Source organism: Bubalus kerabau, chromosome 15 (assembly GCF_029407905.1).
Source record: "Bubalus kerabau isolate K-KA32 ecotype Philippines breed swamp buffalo chromosome 15, PCC_UOA_SB_1v2, whole genome shotgun sequence".
Taxonomy (NCBI): domain Eukaryota; kingdom Metazoa; phylum Chordata; class Mammalia; order Artiodactyla; family Bovidae; genus Bubalus; species Bubalus kerabau.
This window is the reverse complement of record NC_073638.1, coordinates 52,160,606-52,180,683: the sequence shown is the minus strand read 5'-3', so window position 1 is coordinate 52,180,683 and position 20,078 is coordinate 52,160,606. Positions and strand designations below refer to the sequence as shown.

At 45.0% G+C, this 20,078-nt stretch overlaps 2 protein-coding genes across 7 annotated transcripts in view; one reads left to right on the top strand and one right to left on the bottom strand.

Annotated features, from left to right (window-relative positions):
• RNF121 (ring finger protein 121) overlaps positions 1-736 on the bottom strand; it is a 79,742-nt gene extending 79,006 nt beyond the window's left edge. For 2 of the 5 annotated variants that reach the window (XM_055548964.1, XM_055548965.1), the window contains exon 1: positions 589-608. In XM_055548964.1, the coding sequence (XP_055404939.1) occupies positions 589-593 (5 nt within the window). In that variant the 5' untranslated portion in view covers positions 594-608. Of the gene's footprint in view, positions 1-588 lie in introns of all 5 variants that reach the window. The other 3 variants (XM_055548966.1, XM_055548969.1, XM_055548968.1) reach the window with 3 other exon arrangements.
• XNDC1N (XRCC1 N-terminal domain containing 1, N-terminal like) lies at positions 698-19,968 on the top strand. 2 transcript variants are annotated; one of them, XM_055548963.1, is made up of 11 exons: positions 698-819; positions 943-1,260; positions 4,860-5,028; positions 7,445-7,586; positions 8,706-8,861; positions 10,382-10,560; positions 15,582-15,667; positions 15,907-16,079; positions 16,819-16,891; positions 18,126-18,244; positions 18,961-19,968. In XM_055548963.1, the coding sequence occupies exons 3-11, from the start codon at positions 4,984-4,986 to the stop codon at positions 19,194-19,196; spliced, it is 1,209 nt and encodes a 402-aa protein (XP_055404938.1). In that variant the 5' UTR covers positions 698-819; positions 943-1,260; positions 4,860-4,983; the 3' UTR covers positions 19,197-19,968. The 2 variants fall into 2 exon arrangements, with proteins under 2 accessions (XP_055404938.1, XP_055404937.1); XM_055548962.1 differs by having other exon boundaries at positions 4,857-5,028.
• The last annotated feature ends 110 nt before the right edge of the window (positions 19,969-20,078 follow it).

The following is a 20,078-nucleotide window of genomic DNA, read 5'->3' as shown; positions in this document are numbered from 1 at the left end:
GTGAATGGATAAATTTCGCTATACAATCGTTCATTCACCCATTCGTTCTATCATTCGTTGACCAAAACTCTATCGAGCCCACATTACGTACAAAGTTCTAGAACTTAAAGCGCTCTAACATAAAAAATAACTCAAACCTGTAATACTAGTAGATAAACACTCTTCCCTGGTCCGCGTCCCCCGCCCCGACTCCTAACCCAGACGGTCCTTTCCTTTCCCTCAGTGAAAACCCGGCTTTCCCTCACAGACGTCTACGCCCCTCTAACTCAAACCACCTGGCAGCCCTTCAGTCCTCCCCAGGACCCTTAGCTAATAATCCTAAATCTTAACACCCCTACCTCTCTGGCTTCTCTCTCTGTACCCCACCCTCCACCCTTGAGGTTGCTGCAAATCTTCTACCCCATGACTGCCTCAGAGTCCCCGAGTCCTGGGTACCTCAGATTTCCCTCTCCGCGCACCCGCTCCCCAGTTGGCTCCTTCCCTCTAAAGATCTCGTCTCTCCTAGGACCCCTACTCCCGATACCTCCCCTCCCTTCCCTTCAGTTTCAGGCTGAATCTTTCTTCTCCTCAACTCTCAACTCTTCTCACCTCATCCAGCTCCCGTTCCCCGGCAGCACCGGCTCCAACCTCCACCTCCACCACTGCCGCCATCTTCACGGCTCTCCCCCTCCCCGCAGGCCCCGCGCGAGCCAGCTGCTTCCGCCGCTCAACTGCTGCTAGCCAATCGGCTGTACAAGCTTCGGCAGAGGGGGCGGGGCACCAAGACAGGCAGAGACCCGAAGGCAACTAAGAGACCGTCTGCCTGCTACCCACTTAAAGGTTAAGGAGGGGTGGATTCCGTGTACTTGTAAACTTCGGCGGCGGAGGAGGGATCTTGGGAAATGAGAAATTAGCCTTGTATTATTTTCAGTACAAATATGTCACCAATTTGCCCCTGTGTAGAACCAAAGAGAAGGGCACCTAAGCTGTCTACTTTGCGACGCTCCCTCAATGGGCAACTCGAGGGAAGCGAGGAGACTACGGGACTACATTTCCCAGAATGCATAGAAACTGACCCGGAAGTTTAAAGTCCGCTCTCTCAAGGAGATTTGCAATGCGTGAAATAAACGTAAACCACCCGAATGTATTTTTCTGTCTATAGCACGTGTCTTCTTACCTTAGTGCGAGTCATTTTCCGGAAACAGCGGCTTCTTGAGGCCCCAGAACCTGTTCCCGGGCTTCGGGAGGCGGAAGAGTGGTGCTTCGAGTCAGAAGGCGGAGGTTAGAGAGCCAAATTGGCGGGAGAATTTTTGGGGGGGGGGGGGGGGGCGGTCCAAGATCTAAGGCAGCGGTGGCACTTCGAGGTCCATTATCCCGGGTGAGGGTCATTCGGGTTTTCGATGGAGAGGAGAATGGACAAAAGGGAGGAAGGGTGGCCATAAAGGAAGTGGACAGAATAGCGCATTCCGAGAAGCGGTGGAAGTAGCGGCTTAGACTCAGGAATCTGAGAGCTGAAGAGTCTTGCGGGACTTACACCGCCCCCAAACTACTTCTTAAGCTCTCACGCCTCCGGATCCACTTCACACATCTTCGAATTCTTTACTGTGCCCACACACTGCGTCCGCAGCTTCTACCCTTACTCCCGTCCTGCACATCTTACTCACTATGCTGCACCCCAGCTTACAGTTTTCCTATCTCATTTCCAGCACCCTGTTTTTTTTGTACTTTGTACATCTGAACCCTACACCTCGCAACCCTGTGGTCCCTGCTTACACTTCATCCTGCCCCCCCGGAGGTCCCGGCTGAATCCTCAGCATAGATAGGGCTAGGATGTCTTGTGGGCTCACATTATTAGATTGACCGTCAACCCTATTTGGGACCATCTACATTTATTTAAAATGGGAATTATATTTATTATGTGAAACTGGGTACAAAGAATATTATAAACACCGTATACTCACCACCCCCAATTGACGATTGACATCATAATCTATTTGCATACTCATTTTTAAGAAAGATAATATGAAACAGAAATGGAATTTATCTGTGTCCTTTACTATCAGATTCATTACCCTTTCATTCTCCCTAGAAGCAAGTCCTATAATTAGCTGTGTATTCTCCCAGTCTGTTGAAAAAAAAAAAAATAGTGTGTATTCAGTGGGCAGTACAAGTATTGTTTCATTTCCTTTTGTAAAGAAACTAAATGCTATTTTTCTATATATAGTTATTTTTTTATATAACTTATTCTTTCACTGTTTTGGGGGGAGGCAGTGTATCCTCCATGTTTCCATCTAATTTATTCCTTTTAACTGTTATATAGTATTCCATATGATATAGAAAATTTCATTCATCCATTCCTCAACTAGTGGACATTAGAGTTTTATGCTTTTTGCTATTAGAAACATTACATGTATCTTTTTATGCACAGGAGCTAGAGCTGCACTGTTTAAGTAAACCAGGACACGTGGCTATTCTTGAAATGTAGCTAGTCAGAATTAAGATGTGCTGGAAGTGTTTATGAGAGAGCCCATTTCCCCATATTATTGCCACTCCTTCATATTGTAGACTTTTCTATTTTTTCCAGTCTTAGAGGAACAGGTATTTGCACTTTCCTTATTATCAGTGAGGCTGAGCACTTTTTTATATGGGGTATTGGTCTTTCAGATTTTATCTTATGCGAACTGTATGTTTGTATTGTCTCCCCAGTTTTATATTGGACTGCTTGCCCTTTTCTTGCCGATTTGTAGTATTTAAAATTTAAAAACAATAGCAGTTTGTGGCTCATTATTGGTTGATGAGTTTGTGTTTGCCAGAAACTTCTGAGCAATTCTGATTGAATTATATTGACCTAAGAAGTACTCTTTTCAATGAATATTTATTTATGCCTACTGTGTTCCAGCATCTCTCTAAAGTGTGGGAGATGATGAGCATGACAAAAATCCATATCCTCAAAGAGCTCACTGCTCAGTGTGGGTACACACAGAATAAATAAGCTGATGCCAAAAACCAAGAACAACAGCATATGCAAGGGCAGTGAGGTCAGAAAGCACTTAATCCTGTGAGAACAAGCAATTTGATAGATAGTGATCTTCATAAAAAATACTGTATATGTCTTATTCACCACTGTGTAACCTGGTCCAATGTCTGGTACCTCCTAGACACCCCCCTCCTCAAAATATTAGCTAAATAAAATATCTAAGATTGACAGCTTCAGGGTCCCCAAGCCTGGAGTGTAGTGTTGGGACTGGTTCAGTCAGATGTGTATGTTAGTTATGAGAGATGGTGGAGTTTTTCCATCAAATCACAGGTGTATACTGGGAGTTTCTCCAAAACAGAGACCCTATCTATGTTATTTATTTTTCTGTCTCCAGTATCTAGCAGAGAGTAAGAAAAATTGTTGAATGTTCAGTGAGTTCCTAGAATGAGAATAATCAGCTTTAGTTAATCTAAAGGCCTGGGAGGTGACTCAGGACTCACCCTGACCTCTTCTTTCTTTGAAGCCTTGGTACCATCTTGAATGCAACCTGTGACCTTTAGAAGGGTATTCATTAGACTTTGGTTACTGCTGTCACAGCAGCTACCTCACTCTGAGCATTCCATGATGGCTGACCATTTGGAGCCTAATTTTTATGGTCATTCATTCAGCGGACACTGGTTAATCTGAAACTATGTTTCTCCCTCTTAATGAGGATACAGAAATAAATCAAACATGAAGCCTGTCTTCCAAGAGCTTACAGTTGGTCAAGGGACAAAAGACATATGCAGATTATTGTAATATAGAATTGAGAGGAGGGAGCTATCACTTTGAGTGCTGAGCAGAGTGGAGGTGACATTTGGCCATCAAATATGCATTAAATTTGTCAGCGGAAGAAGGAAAGAGCATTCCAAGCAGAGACAATGGCATGAACAAAGTCTCAGAGGTGGGAAAAAGGTTTTTTGGTGGGAAGGACACAAGACTATTATGACATGAGTATATCGAGGTCATGGACTCATTTCAGGGACCACGTGAGTGAAGAAACGTGAGTGAAAGGGCAGGAAAATATTTGAAGAGAGATCCCATCTAAAGACATTCCGACAACTTTAAAATACCTCTCTCTGTCCAAGGAATTGTTGAAGCTAGGTGATGCATGAGAGTTCATTATACTAATACATGTGTGTGTGTGTTCACATATATTTAAATTTTTCCATAAAAAGTTTAGCAAAAGACAAAACACAAATTCCCACATAAACTTTTAAGATTAAATAAATAAAGTAATTATGGTAAAACATCCCCTGCTGAAAGGAATAGTAGGAGATAAACCAGGAAATGGACAGATCTATGTTGTAGATGCTTTGAGGGGTCAAACTGAATTAAAGTTTATTTAGTCCTACCATATAGCAAGGGATTTGCGTATGTCAGCAAGCCCTTGAAGATCTCTAGTAGAGAAGTAACTTAATCTAAGAAGATTCGTTTTATGGGAAGGAAAAAAAACAAGAATCTTGTATTCCTTATTTAGTTGAATGTTTGTTGCACCTCTTTACTATGTGCTAGGTAGAATCTAGGGTTATAAAGATGGATAATTTAAGGCATAGTTCATGCCTTGAGGGCTCACCTTCATATAAATACAACATCTACGTGTTTACATATATATAAAATATATATAGTACAATAATTCTATTTATTATATGTATATATATATGTTTGTACTTGCTGCTCTATTGCATTCCAGTTGTTTTACTTTTGTTGGAATTTCATCAGCGACTCTAGATCTGCTCCCACCACCCCACCAACACCATCATGGTCATCAGAAATAGTGACTCATGTACTGATGTAAATAACTTCTGTTACCAGAAAAACATTCAAGGCTTGTTTATTTTCCTTTTGTTCTCTTCTTCAGTAGTAACATGATGATTCCTTCTCTTCTGGAAGTGGATGGGACCAAAATATAGGCACCAAAGTGGTGACAGAAGAAATCTCAGGAGAAAGCATTTTGCCTTGTGCTTAGGACAACTGCTGGGCCCACCATGGCTCCAGTGAGGATTAGCCACGTGGTGTCATTCTCCTCTCAGGTATGTTAATTAGCAGGCATGGTTTTTTTTCCTGGTGATTGAAAAGAGTGAAAGAAAAAAAAGGAGACTGGACACCACTGAAGCAACCTAGCAGCAGCAGTAGCTCCAACTTTCAGGAAACTCCCAATTCAAAAGAAGAGCCATTGTCCCTTCTTTAGGAGTTCAGAGTCAAAGGCAGGAAATACAGCTCTTGCCTTCAGGTTGCTCTCAGAGCAATGCAGGATACATGAAAGCGGGCCTCAAAGGTAAAGAAGGAAGCAACCTCAGGATTCCACCCTTCTCTGGAGGCAGCTGGCAAAGCTATAGGCCCAGAGTCTATACCAGGGTCCCCAGAAGGGCAATGTAGTCACACTGTCGTTGAGATCAGGCTAGGGCACTCAAGGTCATCCCTGACCTGTAAGGATAACACTGCTGCCATCAAAGGGGATCTCAGCATCCCTCCTATGAATCCACTTCCAGGAAATCGCAGTTATCCCAGTTAGTGCTAGATGCTGGGCCCTGTCCTCCACTGTCATCTCTCTATCCATTTCCTGCTCCTCCCCACACTTCCCTTTCTGTTACTCTAGTCTTTCTCAAGGGGTGCCATTGGTGTTTTGTGTAGGAGAAGTCTTCGTTTTTATAGCGATATCCTATGCCTTCTAAGATGTTTAGTCCATGGCCTCCAGACCCTAGTGACAACAATGCTTCCTAGTCACTATGACAGTCGAAAATATCCCCACGTTTCAGAAAGCCCCGTAGAAAGTCTTTATGAACTACTATGTCAACTCCAAAGTGAAATAAAATAAAAACTACCGTTATCTTTCTTACCTACATGGTCAGCCTAAATGGTTTTCTTCATGGACTCAGCCTTATGAAGTGCTAGAGGACATTAGCTCTCTTCTAATATTGTGATTTCCAAACTGAACTCCTAGAAACCCTCTTCTGGAAGTTTAAGGGAAGGGCCACAAGTATGTCTCTGGGCTCCTCAACCAGTGCTTTAACCATAGCTCTACTTTTATTTTTGAAAAAATTTTAAATTATTTGATAATGATAAGTAATATTGATGCTATGCTATGCTATGCTAAGTCACTTCAGTCGTGTCCGACTCTGTGTGACCCCATAGACGGCAGCCACCAGGCTCCCCCGTCCCTGAGATTCTCCAGGCAAGAACCCTGGAGTGGGTTGCCATTTCCTTCTCCAGTGCATGAAAGTGATAAGTGAAAGCGAAGTCGCTCAGTCGTGTCCGACTCCTAGTGACCCCATGGACTGCAGCCCACCAGGCTCCTCCATCCATGGGACTCTCCAGGCAAGAGTACTGGAGTGGGGTGCCATTGCCTTCTCCGAGTAATATTGATAATTAGTATCAAAATATTTTTGAAAATATTTATTATTGAAAAAATAAATAATCTTTAGTGTAAGATTTCAGTTAAAAGGAAGGGTTTTATTGCTAAAAAAAAAAAAATAAGATTGAAAACCATGAGTCTAGTCTCCCCCTCCTTAACTTAGAAAGAAATTTAGATCCAGGGAGAAAAAGTAGTTTGTTCAAGGCCTTTCCACCAAAAAACACCTGACTTGGGTCAGAACTGAGAATTTTTATCTCAGTTTTAATATTGTCTTTGAACAAATTACTTTATCTCTAACCATCAGTTGTAAACTTAGAGTAAAAATCTTTGTGTTTTTTATCTCATAGGGTTACTTTAAAGATACATGTCTGTGAGAGCACCTTATAAATGAAATGAAACAGTCATCCCTCCATATGGATGGGTTCCACATCCCCAGATTCAGCCAACCACAGGTCAAAAATATGCAGGCGAAAAAATATTCCAGAAAGTTCCAGAAAGCAAAACATGAATTTGCCACATATTGGCAACTATTTACATAGTGTTCATATTGTATTTATAACTATTTACATAGCATTTACATTGTATTAGTTATTATAAGTAATCTAGAGATGAGTAAAGTACACGATATAAATACATATCCATTTTATATAAGAGACTTGAGCATCCACCGATTTTCATATACAGGGGAGTTCTGGAACCAATCCCCTGTGGATGCCTAGGAAAGACTGTAGTATTATGTGGTGGTTAAGAATTCTGAATTCAGACACCTAGGAGTTCCAACTTTGGTTGGTTATTTGGTCTTGTGGCCTTGGGTAAGTTTCTGAACTTAAGCATCTGTTTGTTCATCTTTTAACTAAGAAGCAATGATAGTAACCACCTAAAGTTGTTATGAGGAGGATTAAATGAGGTAGTAGAAACCAAAGAAGAGATAAGCGATGTCTGTAAATCCCTTAGTACGTGAGAGATGGACTCCTGTCTAAAGCCTTTTCCATTAGGATCCTGGAAAGGTTTAAGAGTGTAGAGATCCCTCATTCATGGACATCCTTTTTTCCCTTGATGAGGTTCCTCATTTTCTCCTCCTCTCTCTGACTTAGGATCCCAAATATCCAGTGGAGAATTTGCTGAACCCAGACAGTCAGAGGGGACCTTGGCTCAGCTGTCCTCAGGACAAGAGTGGGCAACTGAAAGTGGAGCTGCAGCTGGAGAGGGCAGTGCCCATTGGCTACATTGATGTGGGTGAGTGAGTTCTCCAAGGCCTGGGAACCTCTGTGGGGAGCACAGGAGTACCATTCCCTCCCAGGGCTGCAGCAGTGTGTTTGAATGCAGTCTCGCTGAACAGCCTTCCTGGTGCAAGCCCTACCTGGCGTGAAGGGGATATGTGGCCCTTGCCCCTGGGGCAGGCATTTGATATTGCTGAACCCTGTGAATGCCATTCCCTTAGTTACACAGCATACCTGCCTTGCTTTGATCTGAGTGGTCTTGGTGAAGCCTTAGGACATTAACAAACCTAAGTGCCAACAGATAGAACTTGTATATGCCTCTAAATATTAGTGGTATATAGCGGTGGTCCAGTGGTGAAGGCTGTACTTCCACTGCAAGGAGCTTTGATCCCTGGTCGGGGAACTAAGATCCTATAAGCCGCACAGCACGGCCAGGAAAAAGGTAAAATTTAATTTAAAATTTTATAAAATGTGTATATATATATATATATATATATATATATATATATATATAGGGGGACTTCCCTGACAGTCCAGTGGTTAAGACTCTGCGCTTTGCACTTCCACTGTAGGAGGCGTGTGTTTGATCCCTGGTAGGGAAACTAAAATCCCATGTGCTGTGCAGTGCCGCCAGAAGATTAAAAACGGAAAACTGAAAATGCAATTAAAAATAAATATCAGTGGCAGGAGGATGCTTGGGGATGAAGTGTGCAGGTTCATGCAGGAAGGCTCCACAGGAGTTTTGGGTTGAGGAGGCTGGCCTTAGAATTCTCTAGAAATAGAGAATTGACAAGGCTGTCTGTCTCAGCTCTGTCAGGACAGAGAGACGTCAGGCTCCCTAGGAAGGATTTCAGAGAGAGACAGAGTTCAGCACTGCCCACCAGAGCCAGAGGACAGGGAAACTGTGAGTCTCTTGGGTCAGGGAAAGTTTCTGGCTGGGAGGAACACAGTGAGCCTTCATTTAGCGGCTGAGGTCCCATCCCACTTCAGTTGCTGGCTCACTGTGTTGCTCGACCTCTCTGGGCCTCTTCTGAGCTCTAGAATGGAGGAATGTCCTCTGCCCACCAATCCCCTTGTGGGCAGTCAGGGGAGCCCGTCATCCCACCTTCACTTTCTCGCAACCTTCTGTCCCCAGGTAACTGTGGTTGTGCTTTCCTGCAAATTGACGTGGGTCGTTCCTCCTGGTCCCTGGACAGACCTTTCGTCACCCTGCTCCCTGCAACCATGCTGATGTCCCTGGCTGATTCAAAGCAGGGAAAAAACCGCTCAGGGGTCCGCATGTTTAAAGATGGTAAGGAGAGGGAGTTCCCTGGTGGTCTGGTAGTTAAGACTCCATGCTCCCAATGCAGGAAGCCTAGGTTTGATTCCCTAGTCAGGGAACTAGATCCATGTTGTAACTAAAAGATTCTGTGAGCCAAATAAATATTAAAAAAAAAAAAAAAAAAAGATGGTGAGGAGGGCAAAAGCAGAAATGAGAGACTGAGAGAGACAGTGGTAATGAAAAAGAGAGACGCTGGACTCTAGAGGGCTGTGCCAGCTGGAAGGTGTGTATTGTGAAGGGAGCCTAAGCAGGGGCTCACTTATATCTGTGGGGGGATAGGGTAATGAGTGAACCACTGCGTGGTGTGTTTGTGTGTGAGTTCTCTGTGATGACAATACCTGATAGAGGTACTGATACCTCTATCATACCTGATACCTGATAGAGATACTTACGAGCTATGATTTATATTTACACATAACATGTGATTCAGTGAAGCCAGATATAGAACCCACATCTGTGATTAGAGTGTTTGTATAAATGTGTATAGGGCTTCCCTGGTGGCTCAGTGGTAAAGAATCCGCCTGCCAAGCAGGAGATGCTGGTTGGATCCCTGGGTTGGGAAGATTCCCCTGGAGGAGGAAATGGCAACCCATTCTAGTATTCTTCTTGCCTTGGAAACCCCATGGACAGAGGAGCCTGGCAGGCTATAGTCCATGGGGTCACCAAAGAGTCAGACACGACTTAGTGACTAAACGGCAACAGCAGATACATGTGTGTGAGTGTAGGAAAAATACTCCTGTAAGTGCAGGAAGGCTGTGTGATGGTGTGGTTATGTTGTGTACAGTGTTTCCCGAGTCCTCTTCGCTGCACATCTCAGTGTTCACTGGGCACTGCACAAGAAATGCGTGGTCTGATTCCTCGCCTCTAGGGACTTGCAGTCTAGGAAGGACTCATTCGTCTGTGTCTGAATTGGAGGCATTTGTAATGTTGTGAAGGAGAAGTGACCTGGGATACGAGGTGGGATACGAGATGACGTATACTTAGATCTGGGAATGGAAGATGAGAAGGGTTGGGAGTACTGGTCTGTGAGCCAGTGAGCAAGCATGTAGAGCAGGTAGTGCCTTGAGGGAGATTGGGGTCTCATGGTCCAGGAAGGGTGGATATAGCTCAGCTGATCCACTGGGCAAGTGGTCACCTCAGACTCCAACCCTCCGGATACCCCCTGTTAAAACGAGACAGCGGTAAGGTCTGTGGAGAGGTATGGACCGAGGATATAGTCATGCTGGGAACAGCATGGCACCAGGACAGAGGAGCGATGGTGGGAAGGCAAGGCGCTGGGTCTGAGAGGGCCCTGACTGGCCTGCGTGGTACTGCCCGATCCTGAGCGCCCGAGCCTGGGGGAGGAAAGGCCTCCGTTCTCCCTTAGGGTGGAATTCACTCTGTAGTCCCAGTCCTTTCTTTCCTCTCTGCAGTACTGACCTTCTCTCCCTTTCTCCCAACCATTCATCCATTTCATTTCTCCCTCATTTCCTTCTTGTTTTCTCCTTGAGCTGACTTCCTGGCCCCAGCCTCAAGTGAGTCATGGGATCGACTTCGCCTGAGCTGCTCCCAACCCTTCACACGTCATCAGCCCTTTGGCCTGGCCTTCCTGCGGGTGTGTTCCTCTCTGGACTCCTTAGATGACCCTGTGGAGGGTCCCTCGGTCCCTGTGAGCTCAGGGCTGAGCCAGGTATGTACCATGGGGGACTTAGCAGGTCCCAGCCTTTTCTGTTCCTAGTTAGGAAGCTGGTGCTTGATTTAGGGATGGATACACACACACATACACATTCAAATATGAATATAAGTTCTTCCCTGATGGTCCAGTGGTTAAGAATCTGCCTTCCAGTGCAGGGTATGCAGGTTTGATTCCTCATGGAGAACTAAGATCCCACATGCTACAGAGCAACTAACCTTGTGCACTGCAGTGAAGACCCAGCACAACCAAAAAGAAAAGAAATTAATTAATTAAAAAAAAAAAACGGGCATCCCAGTGGCTCACTGGTAAAGAATCCACCTGCCAGTGCAGGAGACACAAGTCTGATCCCTGGTCTGGGAAGATTTCCACATGCCACAGGGCAACTAAGCCCATGCACAACAACTGCTGAGCCTCTAGCGCCTGGAAGCTGCAACTACCTACTGAGTCTACATATCACGACTACTGAAGCCCACACACCCTAGAGCCCATGCTCCACAGCAAGGGAAGCCACTGCAATGAGAGGCTCACACACTGCAACTCAAGAGCAGCCCCTGCTCTCTACAGCTAGAGAAAAACCCTCGTAGCAATGAAGACCCAGCACAGCCAAATAAATAATAAGAATATATAAATAAGAATATAATAATAATATTTAAGAAACTAAATACTAACATAAATGGGCTTGTGGCCCTTTCTCACAAATAGGCATGAACACCTTTCCTTCATTCTCACACACACAGGAGCCAAGCAAGTGAGCCTTCAGTGCAGTGTGCACAAAGCTGTTGGACCATTTGTTCTATTGTTATTCAGTCGCTGAGTCATGTCTGACTCCTTGCGACCCCAAGGACCACAACATATCTGGCTTCCCTGTCCTTCACTATCTCCTGGAGCTTGTGCACACTCATGTCCATTCCGTTGGTGATGCCATCCAACCATCTCATCCTCTGTCGTTCCCTTCTCCCTCCTGCCCTCAATCTTTCCCAGCATCAGGGTCTTTTCCAGTGAGTCGGCTCTTACCATCAGGTGGCCAAAGTATTGGAGCTTCAGCATCAGTCCTCCAATGAATATTCAGTGTCAATTTCCTTTAGAATGGACTTGTTGGATCTCCTTGCAGTCCAGGGGATTCTCAAGAGTCTTTTCCAACACCACAATTCAAAAGCATCAATTCTTTGGTGCTCAGCCTTCTTAATGGTCCAACTCTCACATCCATACATGACTACTGGGAAAAGTTTTCTAGTTATTTTTTTCTTCTACGGCTGATCTCACTCCTCCTGGTTTCTTACCACTCATGTCTCCATTTATCTTTCCAAGCCAATACCCTCCCCCATAATTCACTCACAAATATGAAGATGTAATCACACAAGGCTAGAGCCAGAGAGTTCTAGAGATAAAAAAATACTTAGAGATCATCAAGCCACAACCCCATCATTTTATATCTGAGATAGGGAAATGTATATATTTTAATTCACACAGAGCAGAGTAGGGACTGGAAGGAAGCCAGGTCTCCTGCCATTACATCACAGTGCTTCCTGTGGACACAGTACATTTTTTAGAAGCTTCATTTGGTAAAGCCAAAAGAATTTTGATTCCCACAAGTGAACCTCACAGGTGTTGCTCCTGTTGAGGTTACTGGAAAAAAAAACACAAAAAACAAGAGACCACACTTTGGGAAGAGAAGATGGAGTTGGAGCGGACAGAGTGGGAGAGAGGCTTTTGTCACACAGCCTTGGGAGAGGCCCAGAGTGCTGAGGCAAGGTAAAAGAGATTTACTCTTCCCCTGTAGGAAGGGCTGAAAATGCAAAAGGGTCGATGGAAGCAGTTCTCTGTGCTCTGCCAGGTTGCCAGCATTGTCCCTGTGGGTTCCGGAACTCTGTGGCCTGGCTGTTCAATAAAGTGGGAGCTCTGGGAGATTTAGGGACCTGTTTGTCTTGTTCCACCAGGCATTCCTGGCAGCTAGGATGGTGCCTAGAGCAAAGTAGACTTTCTAGTATAAATGTTGATTATATAAATAACCTTTCAGAGGGGAGTGGTAGGTATGGTCACCATAAAATTTATCATCCAATCTGAGATACTTCAAGAGCCAAAAAGAATGCTATTAGTAATTATACTTAAGACGACAGACATAAAGCAGGGTGTCCCGGGCAAACTAGGACATCTGGTGTCCTTAATGATAGGCTAAATGAATGCTTCCTAGAGTCTTTTCCATTCTGGTCAGATATCTAAATTACTCTGCACCTTTAGGGCCATGGTGGGATCGAGCAGGAGGCAGTCAGCAACTCGGAGTCATGTCAGACATTGAACAGCAAGAGCAGAATGATGCACATTCCAGGCCCTCTCTGATACCCCAGGGAGAGGAGTCCAGAAATATTTCCATAAGAGAGGGCTCATGCTGCTGCTGCTAACTCGCTTCAGTCATGTCCAACTCTGCACGACCCCATAGACGGCAGCCCGCCAGGCTCCCCCGTCCCTGGGATTCTCCAGGCAAGAACACTGGAGTGGGTTGCCATTTCCTTCTCCAATGCATGAAAGTGAAAAGTGAAAGTGAAGTCACTCAGTCGTGTCCGACTCTTCTTGACCCCATGGACTGCAGCCCACCAGGCTCCTCCGTCCATGGGATTTTCCAGGCAAGAGTACTGGAGTGGGGTGCCATCACCTTCTCCGAAGAGAGGGCTCATATGTGGAAACAAATGGACGGCACTCCGTTTTATAATTTAAGATATCTCAAATGCCATAGACTTTTTTCTAATATGTCATTCTAATGGTATATTATTGTGAAAGCACTATATAAAGGCTTATTACTCTGTGAGGTAAGGTCTTTCATGATCTTTGATTTTCCAGTTAGGAAACAGAAGCACAGAGAAATGTAGTGGGTGTTCCAAGTCACTGCCAAACAAGTCCTGGACTGGATTAGAACCCAGGCCACTAGACTCCACTAAGCCTGTGCTTCGAAGCTCAGTTTGTGATAACATGCATGCGTGCTTAGTCACTGCAGTCCTGTCCAACTCTTTGCAACTCTATAGACTGTAGCCTGCCAGGCTCCTCTGTCCATGGGATTCTTCAGGCAAGAGTACTGGAGGGGGTTGCTATGCCCTCCTCCAGGGGACCTTCCCGACCCAGGGATCGAACCCACGTCTCTTTATGTCTCCTGCATTGGCCCGGTGGGTGCTTTACCACTAGCACCACCTGAAAAGCCTTCAATTCCTGATACTTAGTCTCATTTATATAGTTAAAATTAGAAACCCATCTCTACATACCCATCTAGTAACCCTTTCTATTAGTATTCATTCTGAAATTTATGAGACAAGATAAAAAAGAAAAGAAAAAAAACCTGGAAAATTAAATATTTTAAAATTAATGTTAAGTCCAAGATGAGATTGTAATGGTATATTAGAAAATTGTGAATGTGAATAAAAATGCTACTTCTCAAACTTGTAGAATGAGGTCAAAGTCATACTTTACAAGAAAGACATATATATGTATAATTCCCTACAAGAAAGAAAGATATTTTACCTTTAAAAGAATTTGTGAGGGAATTCCCCAGCAGTCTAGCGGTTAGAACGTGGAGCTTTCACTGCCAAGGGTCCATTTCAGTCCCTGGTTGGAGAACTAAGATTCCACATGCTATGCAGTGAGGCCAAAAATAATAATAAATAAAAGAATCTATGGCTTAAAATTAAAGGAAATTGTTTTTTTTTAATTTAAGGGAAAAAAGGAAATTTGGGAAAAAAAGGAAAAAGTCACAGATGAATTGACACAGATAAATTGAATTTTGATAAATTAAGAATTTGTAGCATACCACATGAATAAAATCTATGTAGAAATTATCCATACTTGATTATTGCTTATAGACATTTCTGAATTGAGAAGCCAAAAGGTTTATACGATGCCTGTTGATAGTTACAGTGTCTGATGCTAGAAAGAGACATGGGATATCTATATGCACATCTTTTTATAAATAGCTAGAAGTGGTGGCTAAAACTGATAGGTTTTTAGTTGCAAGTGAGCAAAATTGTTCACAAAATAAATCCTACTGGAATTTAAACATTTAAAAGAGAAAAATGACTGAAATATCCCCAAATAGTTCAAAATAGAACTATTTTTAAATATAAAGAAATACCTATGTATGTATAATTTGTTTCTCTCACATGGGTATATAGAGATGAGTGATTAGAGTTTTGTACCTACATGAATCAATTTTATATGTGTTCGATTTATATATGTACAAATTTTAAAAAATACGTGTTGTTGTTCAGTCACTAAGTTGTGTCTTAGTGACTCTTTGCGACCCCATGAACTGTAGCATGCCAAGCTTCGCTGTCCTTTATCAGCTCCTGGAGTTTGCTCAAACTCATGTCCACTGAGTTGTGTATTTATGTATATGCGTGTGTGCGTGCTCAGTTGCTTCAGTCGTGTCGTGCTCTTTGCGGTCCTGTGGACTGTAGCCCTCCAGGCTCCTCTGTCCGTGGAGTATGTTTATGCTGTACTGTGCTTAGTCGCTCAGTCATGTCCAGCTCTTTGCGACCCCATGGACTGTAGCCCACCAGGGTCCTCTGTCCAGGGCAATTCTCCAGTCAAGAATACTAGAGTGGGTTGCCTGTCCTCCTCCAGGGGATCTTTCCAACCCAGGGATCGAACCCAGGTCTCCCGCATTGCAGGCAGATTCTTTACCAGCTGAGCTACCAGGGAAGCCCATGTATGTATACACATGTATACAAATTTGCATATAATATGAGTCCCATAGACCTGGTTTTCCCAATAGCTTGTGTTCTTTTATCTTGGAGTCTTTCAGAATCATAACAAAATCCTTAATACTAGGGATCTAACTACACAAAATCACCATATCTCACATCTTAGAGCTGGGAAAAGTGTGTACATAGACAAGCCAAAGTGCCGTGTACAAGTTATAGCAAATACACTCCCTCACGGAAACCCTGAGTTTGGTACTGTCCCTGGCATTATGTGACAGTGCCCCCTGGTGGTGAATATATGTACTTCATATTTCTCCATTTTCTTCTCAGGGCTCTTCTGATGCTCAGGAGTCTGGTCCCAGCCCCTGGCTGGCTAATCCTTCCATCCGGAGGACATTCTTCCCGGATCCCCAAACGTACGTAACTGCCAGAGTGAGGTCTCTTGGCCACTTCTCAGTTCTTTCTCTTGGAGGAGACTACCAGGTCAGTCACAGACACACAGGACCTGTCTGGGTTCTCTCAGTTACTTCCAAACTCTAGGCCTCACCCGATATATATACCAAACCTGGCTTTCTTGGTTAGATGCTGCTGACCTGGGTGAGCAAAATGCAATCTCTGTTCTGAATGAAGCCAAATGCTCCCTGTTTCCCCGCAGGACCACCAAGGAAATCTCAGAGCTCAAGAATTTCCTAAAGCAACTGCAGCCGGGGACTCTGGGGCGTTCAGCCTGCATGGTACTTTCAGCTGCCCACAGGGCACCTCCAGCCCGTGTGGCAAACCCTAAAACCAACCATGCAGAACCAGGTCCCACTCATCAGGACAGCACAGGTGAGGCCCCGTGACCTACCTTCAGCTCCTTACTTCCCAGCACTCTCCTTCCTCCCTGAATGCATCATTGCTACACAAGGATGGCTCACAAACAGGACATCAAATGGAAGAAAAGATGATGGTCAGTGTCCTGTTCCCAGAAGAAAAATCAAATAGTGTATATAATTGAAAGAGCGCTGGCCCAGGAACCTCACATCACAATGACAAGTAGACCTCACTCACCACAACTAGGAAAGGAGCACATGAGGCAACAAAGACCCAGCACAGCCGAAAATAAAAATAAATAAAAAATGTAAAATATTATATATAGTAAATGCTGTATGTGGTGCTCTGTAAGTTCTGAATAACTAGACAAATCGTTGTTGCTAGCTTTTGTTACTGTTCATTTGACAGATGTTAGTTGCACATCTCTATGTGCAAGGCTCTGGGCTAGGTGCCAGGGACACCACAATAAATAAAATAGCAATGCTTCTACCCTGATGGAGAGATACGCATCCATGTCACACAAGGAAATCTAAAACTTAAAAGTGTGATAAGCACTTCAAAGGCAAAGCATAATAGGATAACCAGATTTAGATGAGAGAATCCTGCCTCACAGCAATTAGCACTTCATCTAAGACTTAAAGAGCAAGAAGGAATTGACCAGAGAAGGGGAATAGAATAGTCTCAAAACAAGGAATTTTGTATGTGAAGGGCCTTTTATTAATGAGATAAGATTTAATGAGTGTTTCTGACACAGAGCCCAGATCAGAGGAGCAGAACACAGAGAAGGACGTGGGCAGGATGAAGAGGAGGAAAGTGGGAGGCCGCAGGTAAGTAGGTCAACCTGAAAGCCCCAAATCACCTCCCCAAACCTACTGTCCTTCTGCACCTGTCCACCCCCAACTCATGTTTCGGTTATGCTAGAGAGCACCCTGGTGTCTGGTCTTGCTCTCATGGTCTGGACTTGCAAGGTAGCAAGAGAAAAGATGTCCTTGTCTGCATGGTGTCAGGTGTGGAGCTAGACAAGGAGGTGGCCCTGGAAGCAAACCAGAAGAAATGAAGACAGGTGCACTATATCTCATGGGCTTCTTTAAGATTTAAGTTGTTTTCTGCTTCAAAGGACACCGTCAAGAAAATTAAAAGACAGCCTTCAGAAAAGGGGGGGGAAATATTTGCATATCGTGTATTCAATAAGGGGTTTGTATCTAGAAATATAAAGGAACCCTTCAGTTCAGTTCAATGGTTCAGTTGCGTCTGACTCTTTGTGACCCCATGGACTACAGCACGCCAGGCTTCCCTGTCCATCACCAGCTTCTGGCGCTTGCTCAACCTCATGTCCATTGAGTCGGTGATGCCATCCAACCATCTCATCCTCAGTTGTCCCCTTCTCCTCCTGCCTTCAGTCTTTCCCAGCATCAGGGTCTTTTCCAGTGAGTCAGTTCTTCACATCAGGTGACCAGAGTACTGGAGCTTCAGCTTCAGCATCAACCCTTCCAGTGAATATTCAGGAGTGATTTCCTTTAGGATTGACTGGTTTGATCTCCTTGCAGTCCAAGGGATTCTCAAAAGAGTCTTCTCCAACACCACAGTTCAAAAGTTGTAAGGAACCCTTACAATTCAGTAATATAACCTCATTTTTTAAATGGACAAAAAATATGTCAGAGTGTGTGGGAATAGAGGAATACGGAGTGACTACGAATGGGCTCAGGATTTCTTTTTGGGGGTGATAAAAGTATTCTGGAGTAAGCTGTAATGGTTACATGACCTCGTGACTATCCTAAAACCACTGAATAATATATTCTAAAAGGGTGAATTTTATGAGATGTGTATTATGTCTGCAAAAAAATAATAAACCTGAAGGCAGTGATAGAAGCTCTGTTCTCAGATATTCAAAGATTAAATGACTTCCCTCAAGTCTGATACGTCAAGTGAGCAAACCAGGACCCCAGCCTAGGGCTTCTGGCTCCACAGCAGCACGTCTGCACCCTTTCACCCTGGTTTGAGGCTCCTTCGGTCCCAAGGACCTCTTGCTAACAGCTGGTCTTTAACCATTCTTTCTCACAGGCCTGTATCCAACTCAAACACTCGGCCAAACCAGCGGGGGCTAGCAAAGGCAGGCCAGAAAGAACACCTGCGGCGAAGCAGCAGAGTCCAGGAGCGTGGGTGGTGCCCCATTTGTGCAGGTGAGCTGCTTGGGCACAGGGGTGGTTGGGGGGATACTAGGCGTCCCTTGAGGGAGGAATAGGAGATCTGGGAGCGCTGCCAGGAACCAAGTGAGCCAGGGCCCCTGGCCTCTGTCATCTGCAGTTACGTACAAGACTGTATCGAGCACCTCCTCACGTTGTGTTCACCAAGCTGAGGAAGGGACCTCAGCTCTGTCCTCGGGAGAAACGTGAAACAAAGCAAACTATAACACTATCAGTGAGGACCTGGAATTTTGTTTAAAGCTTCTTCTCCGTGACCAAATTCTGCTTCCTCTTAAGGCTCTGTTCAGGTGGTTCTTATTTGCCAGGTCTTCTCTGACCTCAGATATTCTCTCCCACTGAGCTCCTGCTGCGTTCTCTGATTCTCCTGGGCTTAGCACTTCTCACCCTGTGGTTTGTGACAGTTATTTGTGGTCACAAGTTATCTTTACCCCTAGATGCCATAGTCCATGAGGACAGGCCTGGGCTTACATCCCTCAGCGCCTCGCAGTGTCAGGCACATAGGACTTCCTCAAAAAATGTTTGGTGGACTTGTGACTGGATGTCATCAGGTGTCAAATATTCAACCCTAGTAAAATTTTCTTATGAAAACAGCTGCATTTTGCCAGCAGATGTTCCCTTCAGGCTGCATGGGGTGACCTCCTGCCCAGGAGTGGGCCCAGGGTTCTTACCTCCTTCTTTCCTCTCCCCCTCAGGCTCCTTCAGCATTGACCTGCTTCCCCAGCACGCTGCCACTTGTGGAGGGGCCTCCCCGCCTCCCCCAGCCTCTCCCGCCTCGTCACCATCTTTGTCTCCGCACGTACTGTGGGTTTCTTCTCCGGAGAGCTCGCCGCCCATTTCCTGGGTCCAGTGTCCTATCTGCGAGTTGCCGTTCTCGGCAGGAGAAATAGAAGAACATGCCAGCACGTGCGGGGAGGTCCTTCAGGCCTGAGCCATGAAGTCCTGCGGCCTTGGCCCCCCTCTGCCCTCTGTGACAGAAACGGACGAGGGGCTCTCTTGACAGCTGGGAGGGGCTGACGAGGCCAGGCCACCCCCTGTCCTCCCCGCGCTCATTCCCTTAGGACTCTCTGCCTGAGGGCACCTCTGGGCCCAGCCTGCTCCCCACTCCCAGTTGTCAAGGCTTCTGTCACCATGGCACCCTACTCTCCCAAGGACAGCTCCATGTGTCTCTTCTTTGGGACTTCTGGGATAGAGTTGGTGAGTTCTCAAGGGCTTCAGGACACAATCCAGAACATCTTCCCCTCAGTGAGTGGTGTGTATCCTTGTGCCCATTTTCTTGAGAGGAAAATTGAGGTCCATTAAAAAGAAAAGCACTCCCCGACAGATAAGATCCTGTGGTGTCCTGGGAAAAGTGAGAATGATTTTTGAGTATGAGCATGACCTTCAGCGCCCCATGAACTGTACTCTCAGTATCCTTTGGGCCTTTCCTCCCTAGGATAATCAGGTAACAGTGTTGCTGTGTGTCTTTAAGCAAATTATTTATCTTGGGTCCAGAGTTAACCCTCAGTAACAGAAAAAAAAAAATCCCATCCTCCTGTTGAGTTTTATGGGAATCAGACAGACTAAACACTAAGGAGTGGCTGGCTGTGGAACCCTGGGCGAATCCCAGGCCACATCAGCACATTGGGGCAGCTGGACCAGAAGGTCACTAAGGTCCCTTCCACCTGTGGTTTTCTAAAATACATTCCTACCTTTTTTGAGCATCTGTGTCCTCTCTCCTTTCCCAGAAGGTTTCGTTGTGTGGCACTAACACCAGTTCCCCTGGTCTCCAGGGTACAGGGCAGAAGGGGAGCAGCTGAGCCTGGCAGAGGGA

Bases quoted from the DNA above. Each gene is read 5' to 3' on its own strand.
- XNDC1N (XM_055548963.1), top strand. From the start codon at position 4,984: ATGGCTCCAGTGAGGATTAGCCACGTGGTGTCATTCTCCTCTCAG. The intron at 16,080-16,818 runs GTGAGGCCCCGT...TTTCTGACACAG, and splicing joins CACTCATCAGGACAGCACAG to AGCCCAGATCAGAGGAGCAG. The intron at 18,245-18,960 runs GTGAGCTGCTTG...TCTCCCCCTCAG, and splicing joins GTGGTGCCCCATTTGTGCAG to GCTCCTTCAGCATTGACCTG.